This window comes from Macrotis lagotis, chromosome 1 (assembly GCF_037893015.1).
Source record: "Macrotis lagotis isolate mMagLag1 chromosome 1, bilby.v1.9.chrom.fasta, whole genome shotgun sequence".
Classification (NCBI taxonomy): Eukaryota; Metazoa; Chordata; class Mammalia; order Peramelemorphia; family Peramelidae; genus Macrotis; species Macrotis lagotis.
Genome location: NC_133658.1, coordinates 706,835,762 through 706,854,708, shown reverse-complemented (window position 1 = coordinate 706,854,708; position 18,947 = coordinate 706,835,762). Strand labels below are relative to the sequence as shown.

Sequence of the window (18,947 nt, the reverse complement as noted above, 5' to 3'; positions counted from 1 at the left end):
TAAAACAGGTAACATTTTAAAAATATTTCTTTTTTTCTACATACAGATAATGGATAACTTCCAATTTTGCTCACAAAAATGCTCTTTGGAACTGTCTTATCTGACCTATTCCTTCCCATCAGAGACAAAGCACAATTTCATTTCAAAGGTTCAAATCATGTACATAGTGCATTGAAACTTCAAATCATTTGTCCTATTGTAACTAAGGAAGAACCTAGTTGTAATCATGTTTTAATCAATACTATTAATTAGTCTAAATCTGAAAATTTCTCCTGTCCATGACCTGAATTTTTTAGTCCTTGTAAAGGAGCAGATACCACAAATTTGCTTTTTGATTGAAAATGGCAGAACTGTGAATCCATCACTGGGTGATTATTTTGTTGGTAACACACAAGGTCACTGCTTTGGCTGAGTTTATGAAAAGCAGTCGGCTTCCTGTTCAGTGGTCAATTTATTAGTCAGTCTTGGCTGGATTAAGATTCTGACACAGAGGCTGGGCTAATGGATTCTTTTGTGACAGGTAGAAAAGAAAATGTGATTTAGGGTGGTGTTTCTGCAAGCTGCAATTTAAGGGAAAAAGGAAAACACAAGGGCTTTTATATTGCCATTTTCTTCAAAAAGATTTACATTTTCATCTTATTCAAAGACAATTTGCTCACTGTCAATCAGCATCAGCAGCCAAACTGAGCATCACAACAGCATTTTTGCTTAGGGAAAAGGGAAGACAAGTAGTGCCAGTCAAATAAATTACAGCAGAAACTTACTAATGACAGGGAGTTCTGTTATATATTCCAAGTTTTACAAACATGCAAATATGCCTCCTTTTCTTCCCTCCCTTGCTCCCCCTCCCTATTAGTCCCATGACATAGAAGCCAAGGAATTTTACTTCCCAGAATACAGTTAATCTATTTTGACAAGTGTAGTTCTTTATAACAATGCTCCAAAGTATATTAGAATTGGTGCTTTAGTTTTTATTCAGAGAAAAAAATACTCTTATTCTGAATAAAAAAAATGAAAGTACCATTTCTAATCATTCTTGTAGTCAAACAATATTGATGCTTTGTTCCCCCCCCATTTCTCAGTATAGATACTCTCTTCAGCTTAAAATAAGCAAAACCAATATGTTTGGTTTTGTCAACATAGTAATTAAAAGAATGAACTAATCCCAAAACATTGGTTAAAATGTCAACCTACCAATCCCTTGGTAAGGAACAGAGGTTAGTGAATGAATTGAGACATAAAAGACATTACAGAAAAATATATAAATGAAGAAAGACTCTTTTTGTTCATTTAAGTGCTGTACTTTTCAATTATTATGGTTAAATACTCACCAATTTCCATATTCTTAGACTAATAACAATGTAGAGTAGTCTAAATCATCTTTCCCAAAACTATCAAATCCCGAATCTAGAAAGAATGTCACAGGGTATGTATCCTAACTTGTACTTTCTTTCACAAAATAACTGGGTTGAAATTCTTTAATTGTACATTCAGCTGATTGAATGGTCTTTGATGCTGAGGGAGTCTTTCTACATTTTAATAAAGCCTTAAAAGAATGAGGAAGTCAGTCTAGGAGTGTAGATTAGAACTAGATAATGTTTTCAAATTGTGCCAACCCACCAAGTTTTCTGAACATCAAGAGCCAATTCAATACATAGTAGGTTCTGTGATGAAATGTATTTCCTGACCGTAGAACATGGGCAGACAATGGGATGCAGAGTTCTAGAACTGCTTTGATTTAGCAGTAATCCTGCTGATTCTTCCTTCCATTCTCACTGCTATTACCTTTGTTCAGACCCTCATACTTGTCTGGGTCATGGTGGTATTTTTCCCTAACTGCTCATCCCAACGGATCTCTCTCCCATATTACACTATTAGCATATCACTCTTTGTAAAAACTCCCCTTCTGGCCTTTTTAGTACTTCAGTAAAAACCCTTTTTGGCTTTCATTTTCATATCAATTCTAAATGTTTGAAACTTCCTCAATTCACTTTTTGCATCATATTTCCATTAACCACCAAATATACTTTATTATACTGCTAAATAAAGTTCCTTATTATGGTCTACACAGGGCTCGTGATTTACCCAGCTCTACCTTGGCAAAAACTATTTCCTGGACCTAAAATTACCTTCCTCATATTTCTGATAGTCAAAAGCATATCTATTTTTTATGCCTACTTTAAACTCATCTCCTTCATGAAATGCTAGTTCCTGATGCCAGCAAGGTGGTACCATGAATTAACACATTGGACCTAAGAGCCAGAAAGCTGTGAGTTCAAATTCTGGCTTAGTCATTTAATACCTGTTTAACCTTGGGCAAGTCACTTAAACTGTCATTTGTAAAATTGGGATAATACTAGTGAATACCACACAGGATCGTTCTGAGAGCCAACTGAGGCAATATATGTAAAGTAGTGTGCAAACCCTACATAAATGCTAGCTATTATTATTTTTATTATGATCCTGGAAAGAAAGCTGTTTTTTACTCTTCTGAATTCTCATACTTCCTTCATATAACTCAAAGCCTTAGGTACATATGTCCTTCTATGATAGCAATATGTATACATATCTTATTCCCCCTTCACTATATTCATGTAGGTATAATATCACCCCCAAGCTCCATGAGAACAGAGAATAATATTGATTCTGCATTCTCTATGTCTAGCAGGTATGGAAAGTTCTCAATAGATAGTTATTAAATGAATGAACTGACTCTAAAACATCTGTAAAAATGGCAAGCCTACTTACCAGTCCCTTGACAAAAACTGGGGGTTAGTGAGTGGATTGAGATATAAAGAAGTTTTAAGGAAGAGAGAAAGGGAATGCCTTGATGGATGGGAGAAATTGGACTAAAAGAACAAAAGAAGCAGGAGTTAGTGTGAAGAATTCAAGTTGGTGCTGTTGTATATTTTACTCACTTGGTTGATATTTGTTCCAGTTTGTATATTGCACTGGTTCATCCTTTTGCCCTGCTGTTTTCCAAGTGTATTCGCCCGTAACATTTTGGTCCTGAAGAGCCATCCAAAAATAACTGTCCTCCGTTTTTACTACACTACTGATCAAACTGGTAATAAAAGCTTGTTCAAACCTTAATAGGGGAAATGGGAAATGATTATATTAAGTTTCTCAGCAATAAAAAATAGCATTAAAACATAATGAGGTGCACAGAATGGTACCAGAGTAAGCAATTCTGGTGAAACACTTAAAATATAGAACAGGAAAAAAAAATATGAAAATCTTGAACATGACTAATAAATGCTAAAATGTCGGTCAGATTCCCAGAAATACATCAGCGAAAAGAATCTGGAGTTTACTGAATGACCTTCAATCCTTACTGCTAGTATTATAATTCTAGCCAGGCCCCTTTTGGGGGGAGAAGTGGGGAAAGTGGCCAGGCCCCTTTTGGGGGGAGGTAAGAGCAGTGGTAGAGGTCACTGTGCCAGTGGCAGAATCCTCAAAGTATTGTGGTCCCTCCACAAGCTTGGGCCACACACAGAGTCACAGTGCTTGAATTGAATGAGGAAAGAGGGATGGGGAGGAGAGAGGAGGCGTGCGTTCCCCCCCAATGAACATATACTGGCAATTCCAGTGTGTTGACATTAAGCCATTTTCCTCATGCAGAGTACAGTGTAATGTGCATTACTTTCTTTGCTTTTATTTTTTTAATGCAAAAAAAGTCAATGGTCATTTATACAAAAATGTAGATAGCCTTCAAACCCTGAGAATTAAATAATGCAAGCACATTTCCCTACTAAAAGATTTAAGTTATCTGTGTAATTGTATTTTGTTCTGAAATTATTTCAGATATGTTTCCTTCCCTAATACAGATTGAGAGATGATTTCATCTAGCATGCATATATATGTTTTATAGATATTTTAATGAATTTAACATTTTAATAAATCCATATATATTTTTGTGAACCTCATATATTAGCACATGAAGATTTTTACTGTGGCAAGAATTCAGTCAGTTTTCCTTTGTTTGTTTTAGCTCCAGACCCATGATTTTTATCATTTTAGAGAACTCCTGGTTTGGAAACCCCTTCCACTGCTCCAGACTTACAACTCAATTGGGACTTCACTGTCTTGAAGAACCTAGGTCTTTCTCACATGAAGGCTTTCCCTCCATTCACTACATCATTCTGCCTCCCATAGATAGAAGTAGCCAAACAGGAAACATAACATTTGAGCACTTAGTTATAAGCTTATAGTTGTTTTCCTTGCAAATTCTCCCTAGAATCTACATTGGCCACCCTGGCCAGAGCTGTATAGCCACAGAAAAGTAGAAGTTTATATAACTACCCATGAAATCTGACAATACAACTCAAAAAGTTTATTTTTTTAATCTTTTATTTAAAAATATATGCTGTTGCTTTGTAATCTTTATCTATTCCAGAGAAGTAATGTGACTGCTCACAAAATGAAGGCAATGTCAAGAAGGGGGTGGGGGGAGAAAACAGGGAGGGCAAAAACCTTAGGGTTTCCCCCTGAATATTCTTGTAATACCAACTAATTAACAGTGGTTCTTCCTCTTGTAGAGGAAACTGATTTTCATTTGAGCTTGGTTAATGTGTTCTGCAGCTATTTTAGTTAACTGGGAACTTAAGAGATTATTTTTGATACGAGAAAATTATTTATCCCAGTATTAGCGGTAGTATATTAGATAAATTTATTCACAAGGATGTGAAACCTGACTGAATGTATTATGGGGATCTCCCCTAGTTTTCAATCATCTTTTTTCAGAAGTGGTAGGCTCAAGGTCCACTTTCCTCTTTGAGACAAATTAACATGATTGTCCCTGACTCAGTGACTAAACTGGATAGTGAACCAAGACTATCCAGCAAGTCCATAGCACCACTCAAAGTTCATAGGTTCATGGTTCTAGAACTGGAAGAGACTTTACAGTCCATCTAGTACATCCCTTCTTCCCTCCCCCTCCCCCCTTTTTAACAAATGAAGAAACTGAGACCATCAGAGTTAAGTAACTTACCTGAGGTCATACCTCCCCATGTCCAAACTAAAGGGTTACCATTTTACTAGCTTTCTTTATAAATTAGAGGATTCCCTAATGAATATGGTTATGGATTCCTGAAAATCTGCATTCAAGCCCTGCCTCTGATAAAGCAGAGTGACCTTAAATGGTCTGGGCAAGTCTGCCCAAGAGAGCTCTCAAGGACTATCAGTTGCAGAGAAGGTGCTAACTTGTATTGGGAGAGGGAGAAAAACTCCTGGAAGGAGTTCCCTACACCAATAAAATCATAGGACTTGTTCCTAAACCTTTACTGATTCTATTTTCTGGATGCTAATCAAATTATTATGGAACTATTTATATTTTAACAGCAATATCCATTAGCCATGGCAATAATGTTCATGATTTTTAAAAAATCTCATTTTACTTTTGTCCTCTGTTGCTGTTACAGCTCTAATTATTAGTCAGAAAAGACATAGAATTATATTAATGGAAGAGAGATTAGAACTTGTCTGGTCTACCTCTCATGCTACAGATGAGGCTCAGGAAAGAGAATTGACTTGTTAAAAGATCATATACAATGGGCTCATCTGGCTCCTGTTCTTAAAGATGAAGGAAAAGTCACACAGCTAGGAAGTGGCAGAGTTGGATTTGAAACCATTGTCCAAATCCTGGATGTAATTGCCACATAGTGACCAGGTCTATCCAACTAGTTAAGGTCTCAGCTGAAACTCAGGTTTTCTGGACTCCTGGTCCAGAATTTTTTCTTCTGTATAATCCTTTGGCTTTTTGAGCAATTTTATATCAGATTTTTATATCGGAAAAAATTAAGTAACTGTATTTAAATAATGTATTAAATCTTAAAGCATTCAAATCAAACTAGATCTCCAGTTTTCTTTTAGTCAGTTTAAAAAGATCACCCTACTAATGAAAGAAAATGGAGTAAACATGTCTCTCCTAAATATATCTTCTAGGGAAATTAAGTTTAGATAGTCTAATTGATGAAGTAAAAAAGGAATAATTATTTTATCATATTCCTCTCTATTCCTGCTATGACCACTATAAAGTTGAAAACTTTAAGAAAACAAATTATATGACCTTAAAAGAGATTCTGAAGTCTTATAATATATCCCAGAAGTTTATTGGAGTTGACAGGTTTTTTTTTTTCACTCCATTCAAAGTGTTGGTTGAAATGTCTGTCAGGTCTTAAAAATTCAAAAATACTACCTCCTTCTCTGGTGCTACATGTATATAATTATTTTGAACTGCATTTTTTCTCTAAGTAGTACATTAAGATGATGGTTTTTCATTATACTTACAAAATCTAAGGGATGAAAATTTGGTTCTTATTTATTCACAAAGGTGATTGTTTCTTAGGAAAGAATTCTGGGGCTCCATAAGGGAAGAATGCATTGTTCAATCAACTCCGAGATAAGAAAATGAGAAGGTCATCTTTGCAGGGGAGGTTTTCAAGGAAAATGTACTTTGAGCTGTCATCATCTTCAAATTTAAAGTTGTTGCCCAGAGTAACTTATCTTCAATTTCTCATAAAAAAGAAGTCTAAAGGCATTGATATTTCTTGCAAAGACTTGCATGTTATTCTGTTTTTCAAAATAACTTTAGGGATAATCTGTGCTTTCTAAAGCCCAGAGTCATGCAAAGAAGTGCTTCATTATGTGGATTATTGTCTGAATAGTGTCCAAAATAAGAGTGTTTATGATTCATGAAATGAATGTTGCTCAACTACTTTGCAATGAAATATTTTTCTTCTATAAACTAAAAAGACACTTGAACTATAAGAGGAAGAGGTAAAACACATTAAAGGAACTCTTCTATCAATCAATCAATCCATTATTCTATCATCAAACATAACACACAGAACAATGTGTCAAGCGTTGGGCTAGGCAATTGCCAGAGAATCAATTTATTTTTTCTTTTTAAGAGTAATCCTTTATGTGTGAAGATAAAATTGATCCATAATCAGCAAAATATGATTTCTGAGCTGAATGATGTCTTTTGGACTTCTATCTCAAGTCAAATAACAGGCTGGTACCTGTTTTTAAGACTCCTTTATTACTGAACCCCTTATAGAAAAGAATCCTGCCCTCTTTCTACACTCTATTGAATAAACAATGGAGGTTACTTTTCTTTTTCATTTTCAAGAGGACCCAAACAAATAATGTCTTCTTCTTCCCTCAGTCCATCAATCTTATTCTGCTTTACTTCCATCCTTACTAAGTTGTGACTCCAGGTCAATCGTTTCAATAATTTCTTCTCCTTTGTCTCCTACTTGATTTATTCCCTGTTAATACTCAACCTTTGCTACAAAATGGTGTCAACTGAATTCAATAGAAATTTATGCGTCTAACCTTCCCTGTACTCACACTACTGATTAAAAATCTTTTTATTCATCTCTTTTTTTTTAAGTTTTTGCAAGGCAAATGGGGTTAAGTGGCTTGCCCAAGGCCACACAGCTAGGTAATTATTAAGTGTCTGAGACCGGATTTGAACCCAGGTACTACCTGACTCCCAGGCTGGTGCTTTATCCACTGAGCCACCTAGAAGCCCCTCTTCATCTCTTTTTTAACTATTGTGTTCTCCACAGTGATTCTTCTCCTCAAGCTTCTAACTTCATTCTTTACCATCTTAATTCTCAGATTTTTTTCCTTTGGCATTACCGTAAGGACTGAGACCATGCAAAATTGAATTATTCAATTTGTCTCCTCATTAATTCATTATTTTGCTCCTTCCATTTAACTTTTGGAACAAATGGTCTTGCTACTTACCCAGGCTAACCTTACATCTATCTCTTCTTTCCTTTATGATCCTTTTCTATCAATTATCCCTCTTCACTAACGTACTCATTCTCTTTAACCTATGATATGTCCAAGTCTCCTTCTCCTTAAAAACCTCACCTTAATTTTACTAGCCCCACACTTCTCTCTCTTCTTCCTACTGCTGGGTAGTCTATACTTGGTGCTTCATTTTATCACCACCCAGTTTTTCATAAAGCCTTTCTAATTTGAGTTCTATTCCTACCATTCCATCGAAACTGCTCTTCCTCAAATCTTTTGTTTCCATATCATTCAATACAATAGCATTTTGGTTCTCATACTTCTTGATGTCTTTGCAATATAGTGACACCATCACTATCTTTTCAAAACCCTCCTCTGCCTTGATTCTCCTTTATTTCCCTTAGGATTCCTTTTTTTAATCTTTTTTGGTTCCTCATACTTTCCTCCAATCCATTACATTTGGATAGCCTCTAATCATCCTATCCCTGTCCCTTTTCTTTCTTTCTACTTTTCTTTTATTGTCTTCTATTTCCTTGGCTTCAGTTACCCCTCTATGAAGATTTTTCCTTGTAATAGATGAATGATAAAACATTCAGAATTTTTTCTTTCTTTCGTCTCTCCTCCTCTTTTACTACCCCCACCAAACACACACACACATACACACAAAATTAGAACTGCCAGATATAATTTTAACTTTCCCTAGTAGTAATTTCAAAAGGTGAAGGAAATGATAAGGGGAACTTCTATTTTTAACCTAATGCTGAGCCACAAAGAGAACAAAGTTGTCTGCTTAAGTGGAAATGTTACAGAAGAGCCAGATACAATCTGAATGTCAGTCGAGGTTTTGAGAGAATAGATTTCAAAGGTTCAGACTAAAGAAAAGCATCTCAGAGCCCAAAATTCAATGGGATAAGTAGGCAGAGGAATAAAAGTTTGAAACCAAAAGCAATCACCATGCTGATGCAAGAAAGAAAAGGTACACCATGCAATTTCATAAGGAACTTACTAACTAGCCACTTTTAGAGTATCTCTCACTTCTGATCTTACCACTTCACTTCCTTTCTTCTTACCTATTATCAGAATCCAAACTGATTTTCCTAACTGCTCTACCCACCTCTTAACCCATCCTTTCTAATACTGATTAATAATTTTTATAAAACATAAATGTTCTCCTGTTTTTCTTCTTGCTTAAAAACCTTTAGGGGTTCCCCCTTGTCTACTTAATGGATTTTAAACTCACATTCCTGTCATTCAAAGCCTTACAGTGATCTGGCTTCAATTCGCTTTTATCTCATGTCGCTACTGTTTCCATCCTCTACAATCCAAACAAAATGCACTAACCTCTTCCTCCAATCTTATTCTGTCCTCTATCATCTCTGTTACCTGTGTTATTCCCCATGTCCAGATAGGGAAGAACATCCTACTCTGTCTTCCTTTGCTGAAGTTCTTTTGTTTCAAATTTCAACTGAGATACCACCTCCTCCATGACATTTTACTTGACCATTCTGGATTAAACAATATCTCTCCTTCCTCTAATTCTCCTTTTATTTGGTCTAATCCTTGTACCTATCCCTTTCTCCCTTGTGTTCCCCCATTATTTATGTATACGTCCTTTCCATTCCCCCCCAAAACTATAAACGTCTTAAAATTCTTTCTGGTAATCCCAATCATTAGTGCTATGTAGTGAAGTAGAGAGAGACTTGGAATCAGGAAGAACTGAGTTCAAATCTGTCCTCAGACATTTATTATCTTTATGACCCTTGGAAAGTTACTTAACATTTCTGTGTTTCAGTTTCCTCATCTGTAAAATGAGCATAATAATAGCACCTAACTCCCAGGGTTATTTAGAGATATTATTTATAAAATGTTTTGAAAACTTTAAAGCATCATATAAAGATAATTTTTGATTATGTATCATCTTCTTATTTATCCATTCTTATATATGCTTTCTTCTCCCTTGTAAAAATGTTATCTATTCAAGAGAAGAACTGTTGCATTTTTTTACCTTTATATCCTAATTGAACACACTGCCTTGTACTTAGTAGGCACCTAATAACTGTTTAGTCAACAGAATTGAATTAAATACATGTATTCACCAAAAGCAAAATGCCTAGCATTGAATACAAACTTGTAGGCTATTTACCTCTAAATTCAGTGGACTTTGAAACTATGAGAGTTATATTTGATATGATATTAGAAGAGAAATATATTATTAGAGGAAATATCCTGAAATGGGTCTGTAGGGGAAAAAAAAATGACTGAACAAAGAAATCAAATATAAAACTAAGATTAACTGAAGTGTTACAAGATCATTTCTGTCTGTTGCTAAAAAGCTGCAGAGAATCAAATGTCATGTGGATTTTTGGTTGCCCTGTATTTCATGGCAGAGTGATTCAAATGTAGCTGTATGTGCAATGTGATAATCAGCCATGGCAACCTCGGAGCTCATATGAGTACTCCCACATTTGTGGCCTCTCTACAAGCAGAGAATCAAAGACTGAAAGACGTCTGTCAACAGTTTGTAAAAAGTAGTAATTCTGTTACTCAGGATTATCTGAGGACCTTCCTTTCCTTCATTTCTTGAACAAAGGGTTAAATGGGAGAAAAAAAGTCAGTGCTAAGTGTTGTCCAGATAACAAAAGAACTAAGTAATTTGGAGCAGGTGGTTCTAATTGTGCCCATCCAACCTGTCACTCACTTGTGCAGAAGGGTGGAAAATCCATTAGTAACTGAGCCAGGATATGTTAGTGAGTGACGGGAGTGACTTTACCTCAAACAGGAAATCTGTAATAGGGAAAAATGATTGTCAAAAGCACTAGAGGATAACTCCTCAGAACCACAGGATTTTAGTGTCAAAAGGGACCTTAAAGGGCATCTTAGACAAAACTAAAATCATTTTACAGAGGAGGAAACTGAGGCCCAGAAAGATGAATTTGCTCCAAGTCACACAGTGGGTTGTCTAGATCTATGGAATCATTGAATGAAACATTTGTCCCTCCCTAATTTTTCCTTAATAAAAAATTGCTATTAACAATTTAAGACTCAAAGACCTAGTGGTTTTTCAATCCTGCTGAAACATCTTTGTTTTACACCTGCAGACAGCTGGGAATGATGGAAAGAAATTACCTTAGAAGTCAGAAGAAGCTGGGTTTTAAGTCTGCCCCTACCACTAATGTATTTCATGATCCTTGGCAAGTTGTATCCTCTCCATTTTTCCCCTCCAATTTGGCCATTTCTATTTTTAAGGGGTTGGTTTTTTCCAATTAATTTTTGGACTTCCTTTTCCAAGTTGTTGAATTTTTCATAGTTCTACATAACTCTAATTTCTTTTCTTAATTTTTCTTCTACCTCTCTTAATTTTAAAAATCTTTTTTGACCTCTTCCAAGAGGGCTTTTTGGACCTGAGACCGATTCATATTAACCTTAAGAGTTTTACATGTAGACACTTTGTCATTTTAATCCGTTGAGTTAGCATTTTGATTTTTCCTGTTGCTATAATAACACTTTATGGTTAGGGTTCTTTTGGGTTTTTTTGTTCATTTTTATAGTTGAGCTCTGCTTCTGGGGTTTGTGGAGAACAGCTCCAATCTTCTTGTCCTGGAGGTCAGAGGTCTGGTCCCTGGTTTTCCTGCACTGGGGCCTCAGGTGCTGGCTTGCTCCCTGCCTTAGGGTAGCCACCTGTTGGACCCGTATTCCACTCCCCCTTTACCCAAGTGAGACAGACATTGCCTGAAATCCCTCTGAGAAATATATAGGTTCTGCCCCTCCAGAATCTGTTTAGAAGTCCAATTCAACATTGTTTCTGAGGACAACTAGGAAGGGCACAGGCAACTTCCTGTCTTCTCTCTCTCACCTTAGCTCCATCTCCAGCTCCAACCCTTGGAAAGTTGACTTTGCTGGGCCCCAATTTTCTCATCTGTAAAAGGAGGGATCTAAAATAGAAAATCCACCTAGAGCTGGCTGGCCCTTAAAATTCAAACAAACTCTCAAGAAAAATCAAGCACAAAATTAAGAAAATTTTGTCCACTTATATCATACACTTAGTAAATTTTGAAGAATTTAACACATTAAAATAATTCTGACACTTTAAGAGGCACCTTGTTGTAAAGGTTCAAGAGCTAGCTTCAGGACCCAGGAAGCTCTGGGTTCATACTGGCTGATGTGGCTCCATCACTTAACCTCTCAGTTCTCTAATTTTTCAGTTTTATTCAGTTGTGTCTGACTCTTCATAACCCCATTTGGGGTTTGCTAGACAAAGATTCCAAAGTGGTTTGCTGCTTCCTTCTCCATCTCATTTTACAGATGAGGAAACTGAGGCAAACAATTAAGTGACTTGCTCAGGATCACACAGCTACTAAGTATCTAAAGCCAATTTTGAACTCAGGAAGATGATTCTTCCTAACTTCAGGACTGGCACTCTCTCCCCTTTGCCACCTAGCTGCTCAAAGCAATTCTTTAAGATACAAGTTTCAGAGAAGATGCCAAGCTGTACTGATAAGAGTTTTCTTATCTTGGAGTTTTCTATATCAAATAAATCACAAGTCTATCCCTATTTCTGTCCTGATATTTTATGCCATTTCCATGTTGCTCCTAGTTTTTTTTTTTGTTTTGCTTTTTTTGTTGTTGCCCAAGGTCACATAGGTAATTATTAAGTGTCTGAGGTCAGATTTGCACTCAGATCCTCCTGACTTCAGTGCCAGTGCTCTGTCCACTGTGCCACCTAGTTGCCCCCTCCTACTTGGTTTTTAGAACATGAAGTTTTTCAGCTTCACCAGATTTCTTCTGAAATTATGTCTTCTGAAATGATGTCTATCCTATAGTGGTTGTGTGATCTTGGGCAAGTTGCCCTAGGCCACTCTAATAGTAATTATAATAACTAGCATTCATTTGTATGGAATTTTAGAGTTTAGAGTCAATTACAAGTATGATCTCATTTTATTCTCACAACAACCCTAGGTAGGTGTTATGGTCATCCACATTTCCAAGATGAGAAAACTGAGGCATACAGAGATCAAGTGACTTAACCAGGCTCACCCACTTGTATCTAAGATCAAATTTAAAACAAGATCTTCCTAACTCCAGGCTTAGTGATCTATTCTCTTTATCACCTGGCTTCCTAAATTCACAATTTTACTCAGTTACCTAATGGGGATGATTAAAATATGTCTAGGGACAATCTTCAGTTTCTGAGACCAGATGTAAACTCAAATCTGTTTGACTCTAGGTACAATATTCTAATCACTGTGCCATCTAGCTAACTCTACCCCCTGACTAGAAATTTTAGAAAAGGTGCATTGGTGGAGGGAGCTTCCTCACCCAGGAGTTCTTTATATAATCACAGATACAGTCCTTGTCCTTCAATTATCTTCATAAGACCTTGGTAGAGAGAGTTTAAGTCCTATCTCCCTTAGTAAGCCTTACCAGAGCAAGGACTGTGTTTTTAATTTTGTTTTTGTCTCTCCCATCATGATTGATATAGTACTTCACTTACAGAGATATTTTATGAATGATAAAAGTTCATGTTACCTTCTTTTTGGTCAAAGAACACAACTTTTCAAAAAATAGGATTCATTCTTCACTTCTAGGAGAAGAGAATCAAAGTGCAATTGCTAAAAGAGTAACTTTGTAGGTCAGGCTCCTTGACAAGTTCAAGAATATAAGGAAAAATGAATTATGTGTATTTGATTTGGCCAATGCAGGAATTTGTTTTGCTTGACTCTGTATATCTGCTCCTAGGACTTTGTTTATCTTTTTTTTTTCCAATGGGTATGGGGAGGGATAAAAGGATGTAGGAGGAAAGAAAATCAACTTTTCTTAATTGAAAATAATTAAATTAATCTTTAAAAACAAAGCACAGGAAGTCTTCCCACACCTTTTGTAATTGCGATATATAAAAGCAAGTAGAGTCTGAGGGACAAAGTTAGCAAAAGATTTCTACGTTGCCTGATGTCAAAGGTTGTAATGGTGCTGTGATTTTGCATTGGTTCCATTAGAGTGGTCCTCCTTGTCAAAGCTTTTAGTGTTCAGTCTCAAACCCTTCCCCTTAACCCTCAATAGTGCTCCCTTTAGATTTAGGAAAGGAACTATCAAGCTCTTAATACTATTTGTCATATGTTAAAATTTTCTCAATTGTTAGGAATTCCATAGCAAGCTTCAAGGCTACCCTTTCTCCTTCAATGTCAGGAAGATACTTTTCTCATGAAAGACTTAAAGTAAATTACAGTAGACACTTAAGAGAGGATTGTGAGACATTTGAACATTTGCCATATTAGTCATCATTTCCTTTTACTATTCCAACAATTTTTTAAAGTGTGATCAGAATCAAAGAAAGTGTTATACTTAATGAAGAATAATTTTTAAATTGCATATTTGTTTTACATAAGTAAGTAATTAGGTAATGAAATAAAAAATTCAGCTGAATTTATTAGCAGAGTTGGAAAGAATAATATTAAGGCTCTGTAAAAGACCTAATAAATCTTTATGGAATGTTAAGAGACTGAAATATTAAAATATTTGCATTAGCATTTGTTACTATAAAATCAATTTGGGAATAGCCTTTTTATGATTTCAGCTAATCTCAGCCAAAGAAATTGATACTGTGGTGCAAAATAAGCATTTGTTTTTCATCAAGAGTGGATCATAAAGCAGCTGGAGCAGCTGGAACAGCTGGAGCTGATCTCTTTCAGTAGCAAAGGCTTCTCTCTCTCTCTCTCTCTCTCTCTCTCTCTTGCTTGGTGTCGCAGTTGTGTTTCTATTTAAAAAAGCATTATTCTACCTGTTGGTAACTGTTACAAGTGAAGGAGGACAGTAATAGCCACTGGAAGCATGTTCAAAACTTCGACGGATTGGGTCGATTTTGTAACAAAATCCACCATGTCTTTCCCATCCCTTAAAAAAGGAAATATAAAATCAGGGAAACAAAACTGATTTGGTTAACAAGCAAGATCCCTTTTGAACTCAGCTCATTCATAACCTCCTATGATGTCATTTTCTAAACCCAGAGACCAATTTGTAATTTGTTTCCCAGCTTTTATGTCCATATCCAGAACAATTTAATATCATTTAGTTCTTCCTCTATTGATTCATTGTTATTAACATTATAGTAATTTGAATCACTATCTTGAAACTTGCCTAAAGCAAATGAAAATGGAAGAACTCACTCCCCACTCCACAATCCCAAAACTCTAACAATAAACAAAATACCACAAAAATGGAAACCAGATAAAACCTGATCCTTGGGTTGCTCTTTTTTTTTTGTGGTTTGTTTCCTATCTTGAAAAAGGTTAAGAGATAGCATAGCAGCCCTTTCAAGAATCCATGAATTTCCTTATAATTGAGTGAGTAGTATCATTCATCTATTTCTCCCCCCCCCCCTTTGCGCCTACCCCCACCCCTGCCCGACAGACTGGAAAAATGTCTTTTTACATCTTTTCTTCAGACTTAAAAAAATAGTCCTTAATTTATTCCCACAGAGAATTTCAGCTATGTGTAAAGTAATGGAGAGGATGTGAGCAGATACCTCTAGAATAGGGTTCATTTTTACTATTATATCTATGATCTCTTGCTTCTCTCCCCCCCTACAATAAATATGTGAAATGGGAAAGAATTATCCTCATATTACACATGAAGCTACTACAGCTAAGGTAATGAAGAAAACTTGTTCATGGCAGATAAAGGGACTATAAACTAGCAGTAATCTTATTTATTACTGGTCTGTGTACAGAATGCAAAAAAGGTTGAGGAGTGAGCTAAAATAACTGTCCATTTTGTAGAAGAAAAGTGAACTTTGCCCCTTCCCCAAATCAAAATCAATTGCCCCAAACTGACATGACCAAATTCTGAAATGTGACCCTTTTTTTTAACAGTCCAATGAGGTGAAATACAATCATTGTTCTTCTCTTTGTCCACTAAGGTTTGAAGAATTTTCTTCAACTGAATAAATTCTCTTTAGGATGTAGGAATATTCTGTGCTTGCCAGTCTTTTAACCTTCTTTACTCTGTATTCTGCCATTACTTATTGCTTTTTATCAGATCATATATAACACAATTTATAGTATAATTCTTGGCAAGTGTCTTTGTCTTGTAGTAAATGAAAGAAAACTCAATTTGAGAAATAAATAATTTAAATTTGGAACATTATCACTGAGTCATGGATTATAGAAGCTCACTCATCTGACTCTTTTTTCATGATTCTGTATTTACTGCTCCTAACTCCTCCAGACTTCCTCCTCCACCTCCTTCTCATTCCATTCTCTCATAGCCCCAGATCTTTTAAACAACAGAGGCTTAAAGTAGATAAAGTATGGAAGGGAAGCTAAAGAGTTCATTTGGGTTTAGATGGGCAGGCCAAGGAATTCTGACAATTTGACTTTTTAGACCAAATATTCCCTCTTCATTAGTCATTTTTAGATGAGAACTGATAGAGTGCTTACTCAGTCAAATAAAAACTAAACTCAAGAGTGAAGACAATTTGATAAAAGGAAAAAGGAAAAGAAATGAAATGTTAAAAGTGAATTGACTGGGGGCTGGTGTCTATGCATGGAAAGTGAAGAGGGAGTCTGATTATATTTGCTAATATCATTTGTATTATACCGCATTTTGGTAAGTGATTACTAAATGTTTTTAAATAATAACAAAGATGTAGAAACAACTATCCATGCCATTCATATCATCAAAACTAGTATAGAAGAAAATTATTTTTTAATATAATTATCAGACTGATTTTCTGAATTGATTCAGTAAAGTTTATGAAAAAGAGATTACATTTAAACAAATTTCTGTAAGGATGGGAAATATTCATATTATATTAATAATAAAAATATCAGTGAACTAGAAATATATTAGGACATTAAAGCATTCAATCTATAAACACTGACAAAGTTGGTCTGAGAGAAAAGAAGATGGGGAGCAAAATTATCAAACAACTAACAATAATCATGCAAATTCTCATTCTTTTATGGTAGACATGCACTCTTCTTTCAGAATGGGAAAACACAATGAAACTAAAAAGTTGGGGAAGTCTATTATTCTGCATTAGACAGTGCTTAATGCTAATCAACCCAGAGGCTGATCAATGTCAGATAAAATGTAGGTATCCTACAGTTAGAACAGTGGGGGGGAAAGCTAGATCATTCTCTGAAACAATAATTAGTACACAAAGGGAGAAATCTGTATTGTCTGTTATCACTAGAATGTAAACAACTGAGTTAGAAGGGAAAAAAATATGAAACATGATTCCTGGTTTTGGGCTTCAAAAATGTCTGAAGTAGGAAAAAAAATTCTAACAACTAAATGATATGAATCCTGAAACATCTACATTCCTAAAGATCTGTATGTACCAGCTGCCAGCGCAATTACAAACATACATGCACAATACATACAGGTACACACACATACATACATGCACACAAACCCACATACATGGAGGTTCAACCTATATAATTTTTAGTCTGTGTCAGATATTTTCATACTTCTCAAGTGTTTTCTTTGGTGAGATATTGTTATTGCTTATCTATAGTGGCAATATACTATTAATTTTTCTCATACCCCATTGAGTATATAGAGGAAAGCAATTGAGTTAAACAAATAGGAACATATAGTATTTGTTTTTAAATTTTTGATTTTGATTCAGAAATATTGGTGTTAATTCAACTTTCTGGAACTCACTTTCCTTATCTCCAGAATAAGTTAAATTAGATAATCTCATGGGCAGCTAGGTGGCACAGTAGAGAGAATCCTGGACCTGAAGTCAGTTAGACTTAAGTTCAAATCTGCCCTCAGACATTTAACAGCTATGTGACCCTGTGCAAGTCACTTAAGTTCTGTTTACCTCAGTTTCCTCATCAGTAAAATGAGCTGGAAAAGGAAATGGAAACCCATTCCAGAACCTTTGCCAAGGAAGCCCCAAATGGAGTAAAAAAGAATCAGGCATTACTGAACAACAAAAAGATAACCTCAAGGTATGAAAAATGATTTTAATAATGTGTTGAGGACATTCAGAGTTCTTCTTCCTTCTTACAAAGTCCTGACTTTAACATAATTCATAAGAACATTGCTGATGATGAGACTGGATTCATTTTCTTGTTCAAGGCTCCACCTTGGTGGAAGCTATAAGTTCTGCTCAGGTTTGGGGTATACATTCTTTGAATTGAGAGCATGCCTCTGTGTGGTGAAGGATGTGTGTGTGTGTGTGTGTGTGTGTGTGTGTGTGTGTGTGTGTGTGTATCTTCAGGTGTGAATTTTCAAAGGGAGGTTACAATGGTGTAGCAGAATGACCACTGATTCAAATTCTGTTCACCATTAAATACTTGTATGATTTTGAGCAAATTACATGGTTTCTCTCTAGGTCTAATTCCTCACTTCACTTCTCTCTCTCTCTCTCTCTCTCTTTAGTTTTTGCAAGGCAATGGGGTTAAGTGGCCACACAGCTAGGCAATTAAGTGTCTGAGGTCGGATTTGAACTCAGATACTCCTGACTCCAGGGCTGATGCTCTATCCACTGCACCACCTAGCGGCCTCCCTCACTTCACTTCTAAAGATGCTTCCAGTTCTAAATCTATAATCTCTCTTAAAATAATGACATAAACAGTTCCAAAACATAAATGATAAGCATAATTTTTATCCTTGGGAGAGACCATAAAATTTGTAGAAATTTTAGGAAAGGGGGGCCGCTAGGTGGTGCAGTGGATAGAGCATTAATCCTAGAGTCAGGAGGTCCTGAGTTCAAATTTGACTCAGACACTTAATACTTACCTAGCTGTGTGTGCCCTTGGGCTCATTGCCTTGCAAAAATAAAAAAAAAAAATAAAGAAATTCTAGGAGAATTTATTTTAAGTTTGTATAAAACCCCTCAGAAGTCTCAGAGAACAAATGATATACATTTGGAAAACAGCAGAACAGGTTTTGGGATATCTGTAACCATGGAATAGTAAGAAACAGACTGACTTATAGAGGTGTCCAGCCCTTGAACCTGACTGCATTAGAAGCATGACCTAAAGAGCTGCAGATAGACTTGGTGAAAAGAACAAAATAAAATAAACCAAATGTATCTATTATGAAGAAAACTTGTACCAAATTTAATAAAAGTAAAGAAATCTATATCCCTAAGATTCCAAAATCTGATTTGTTGGCTCTAACCACTGAACCCCAATCTTGTAACAGCTACATTTCTGAAGATCTCTCTA

General features: G+C 35.7%; 1 protein-coding gene across 3 annotated transcripts in view; it reads right to left on the bottom strand.

Moving 5' to 3' along the window:
* Positions 1-18,947, bottom strand: part of PLA2R1 (phospholipase A2 receptor 1) — a 153,731-nt gene that overhangs the window by 58,357 nt on the left and 76,427 nt on the right. For all 3 annotated transcript variants that reach the window (XM_074215874.1, XM_074215875.1, XM_074215873.1), the window contains exons 10-11: positions 14,540-14,652; positions 2,919-3,088 (exon numbers count right to left, since the gene is read on the bottom strand). In XM_074215874.1, coding sequence (XP_074071975.1) covers positions 2,919-3,088; positions 14,540-14,652 — 283 coding nt within the window. The remainder of the gene's footprint in view (positions 1-2,918; positions 3,089-14,539; positions 14,653-18,947) is intronic.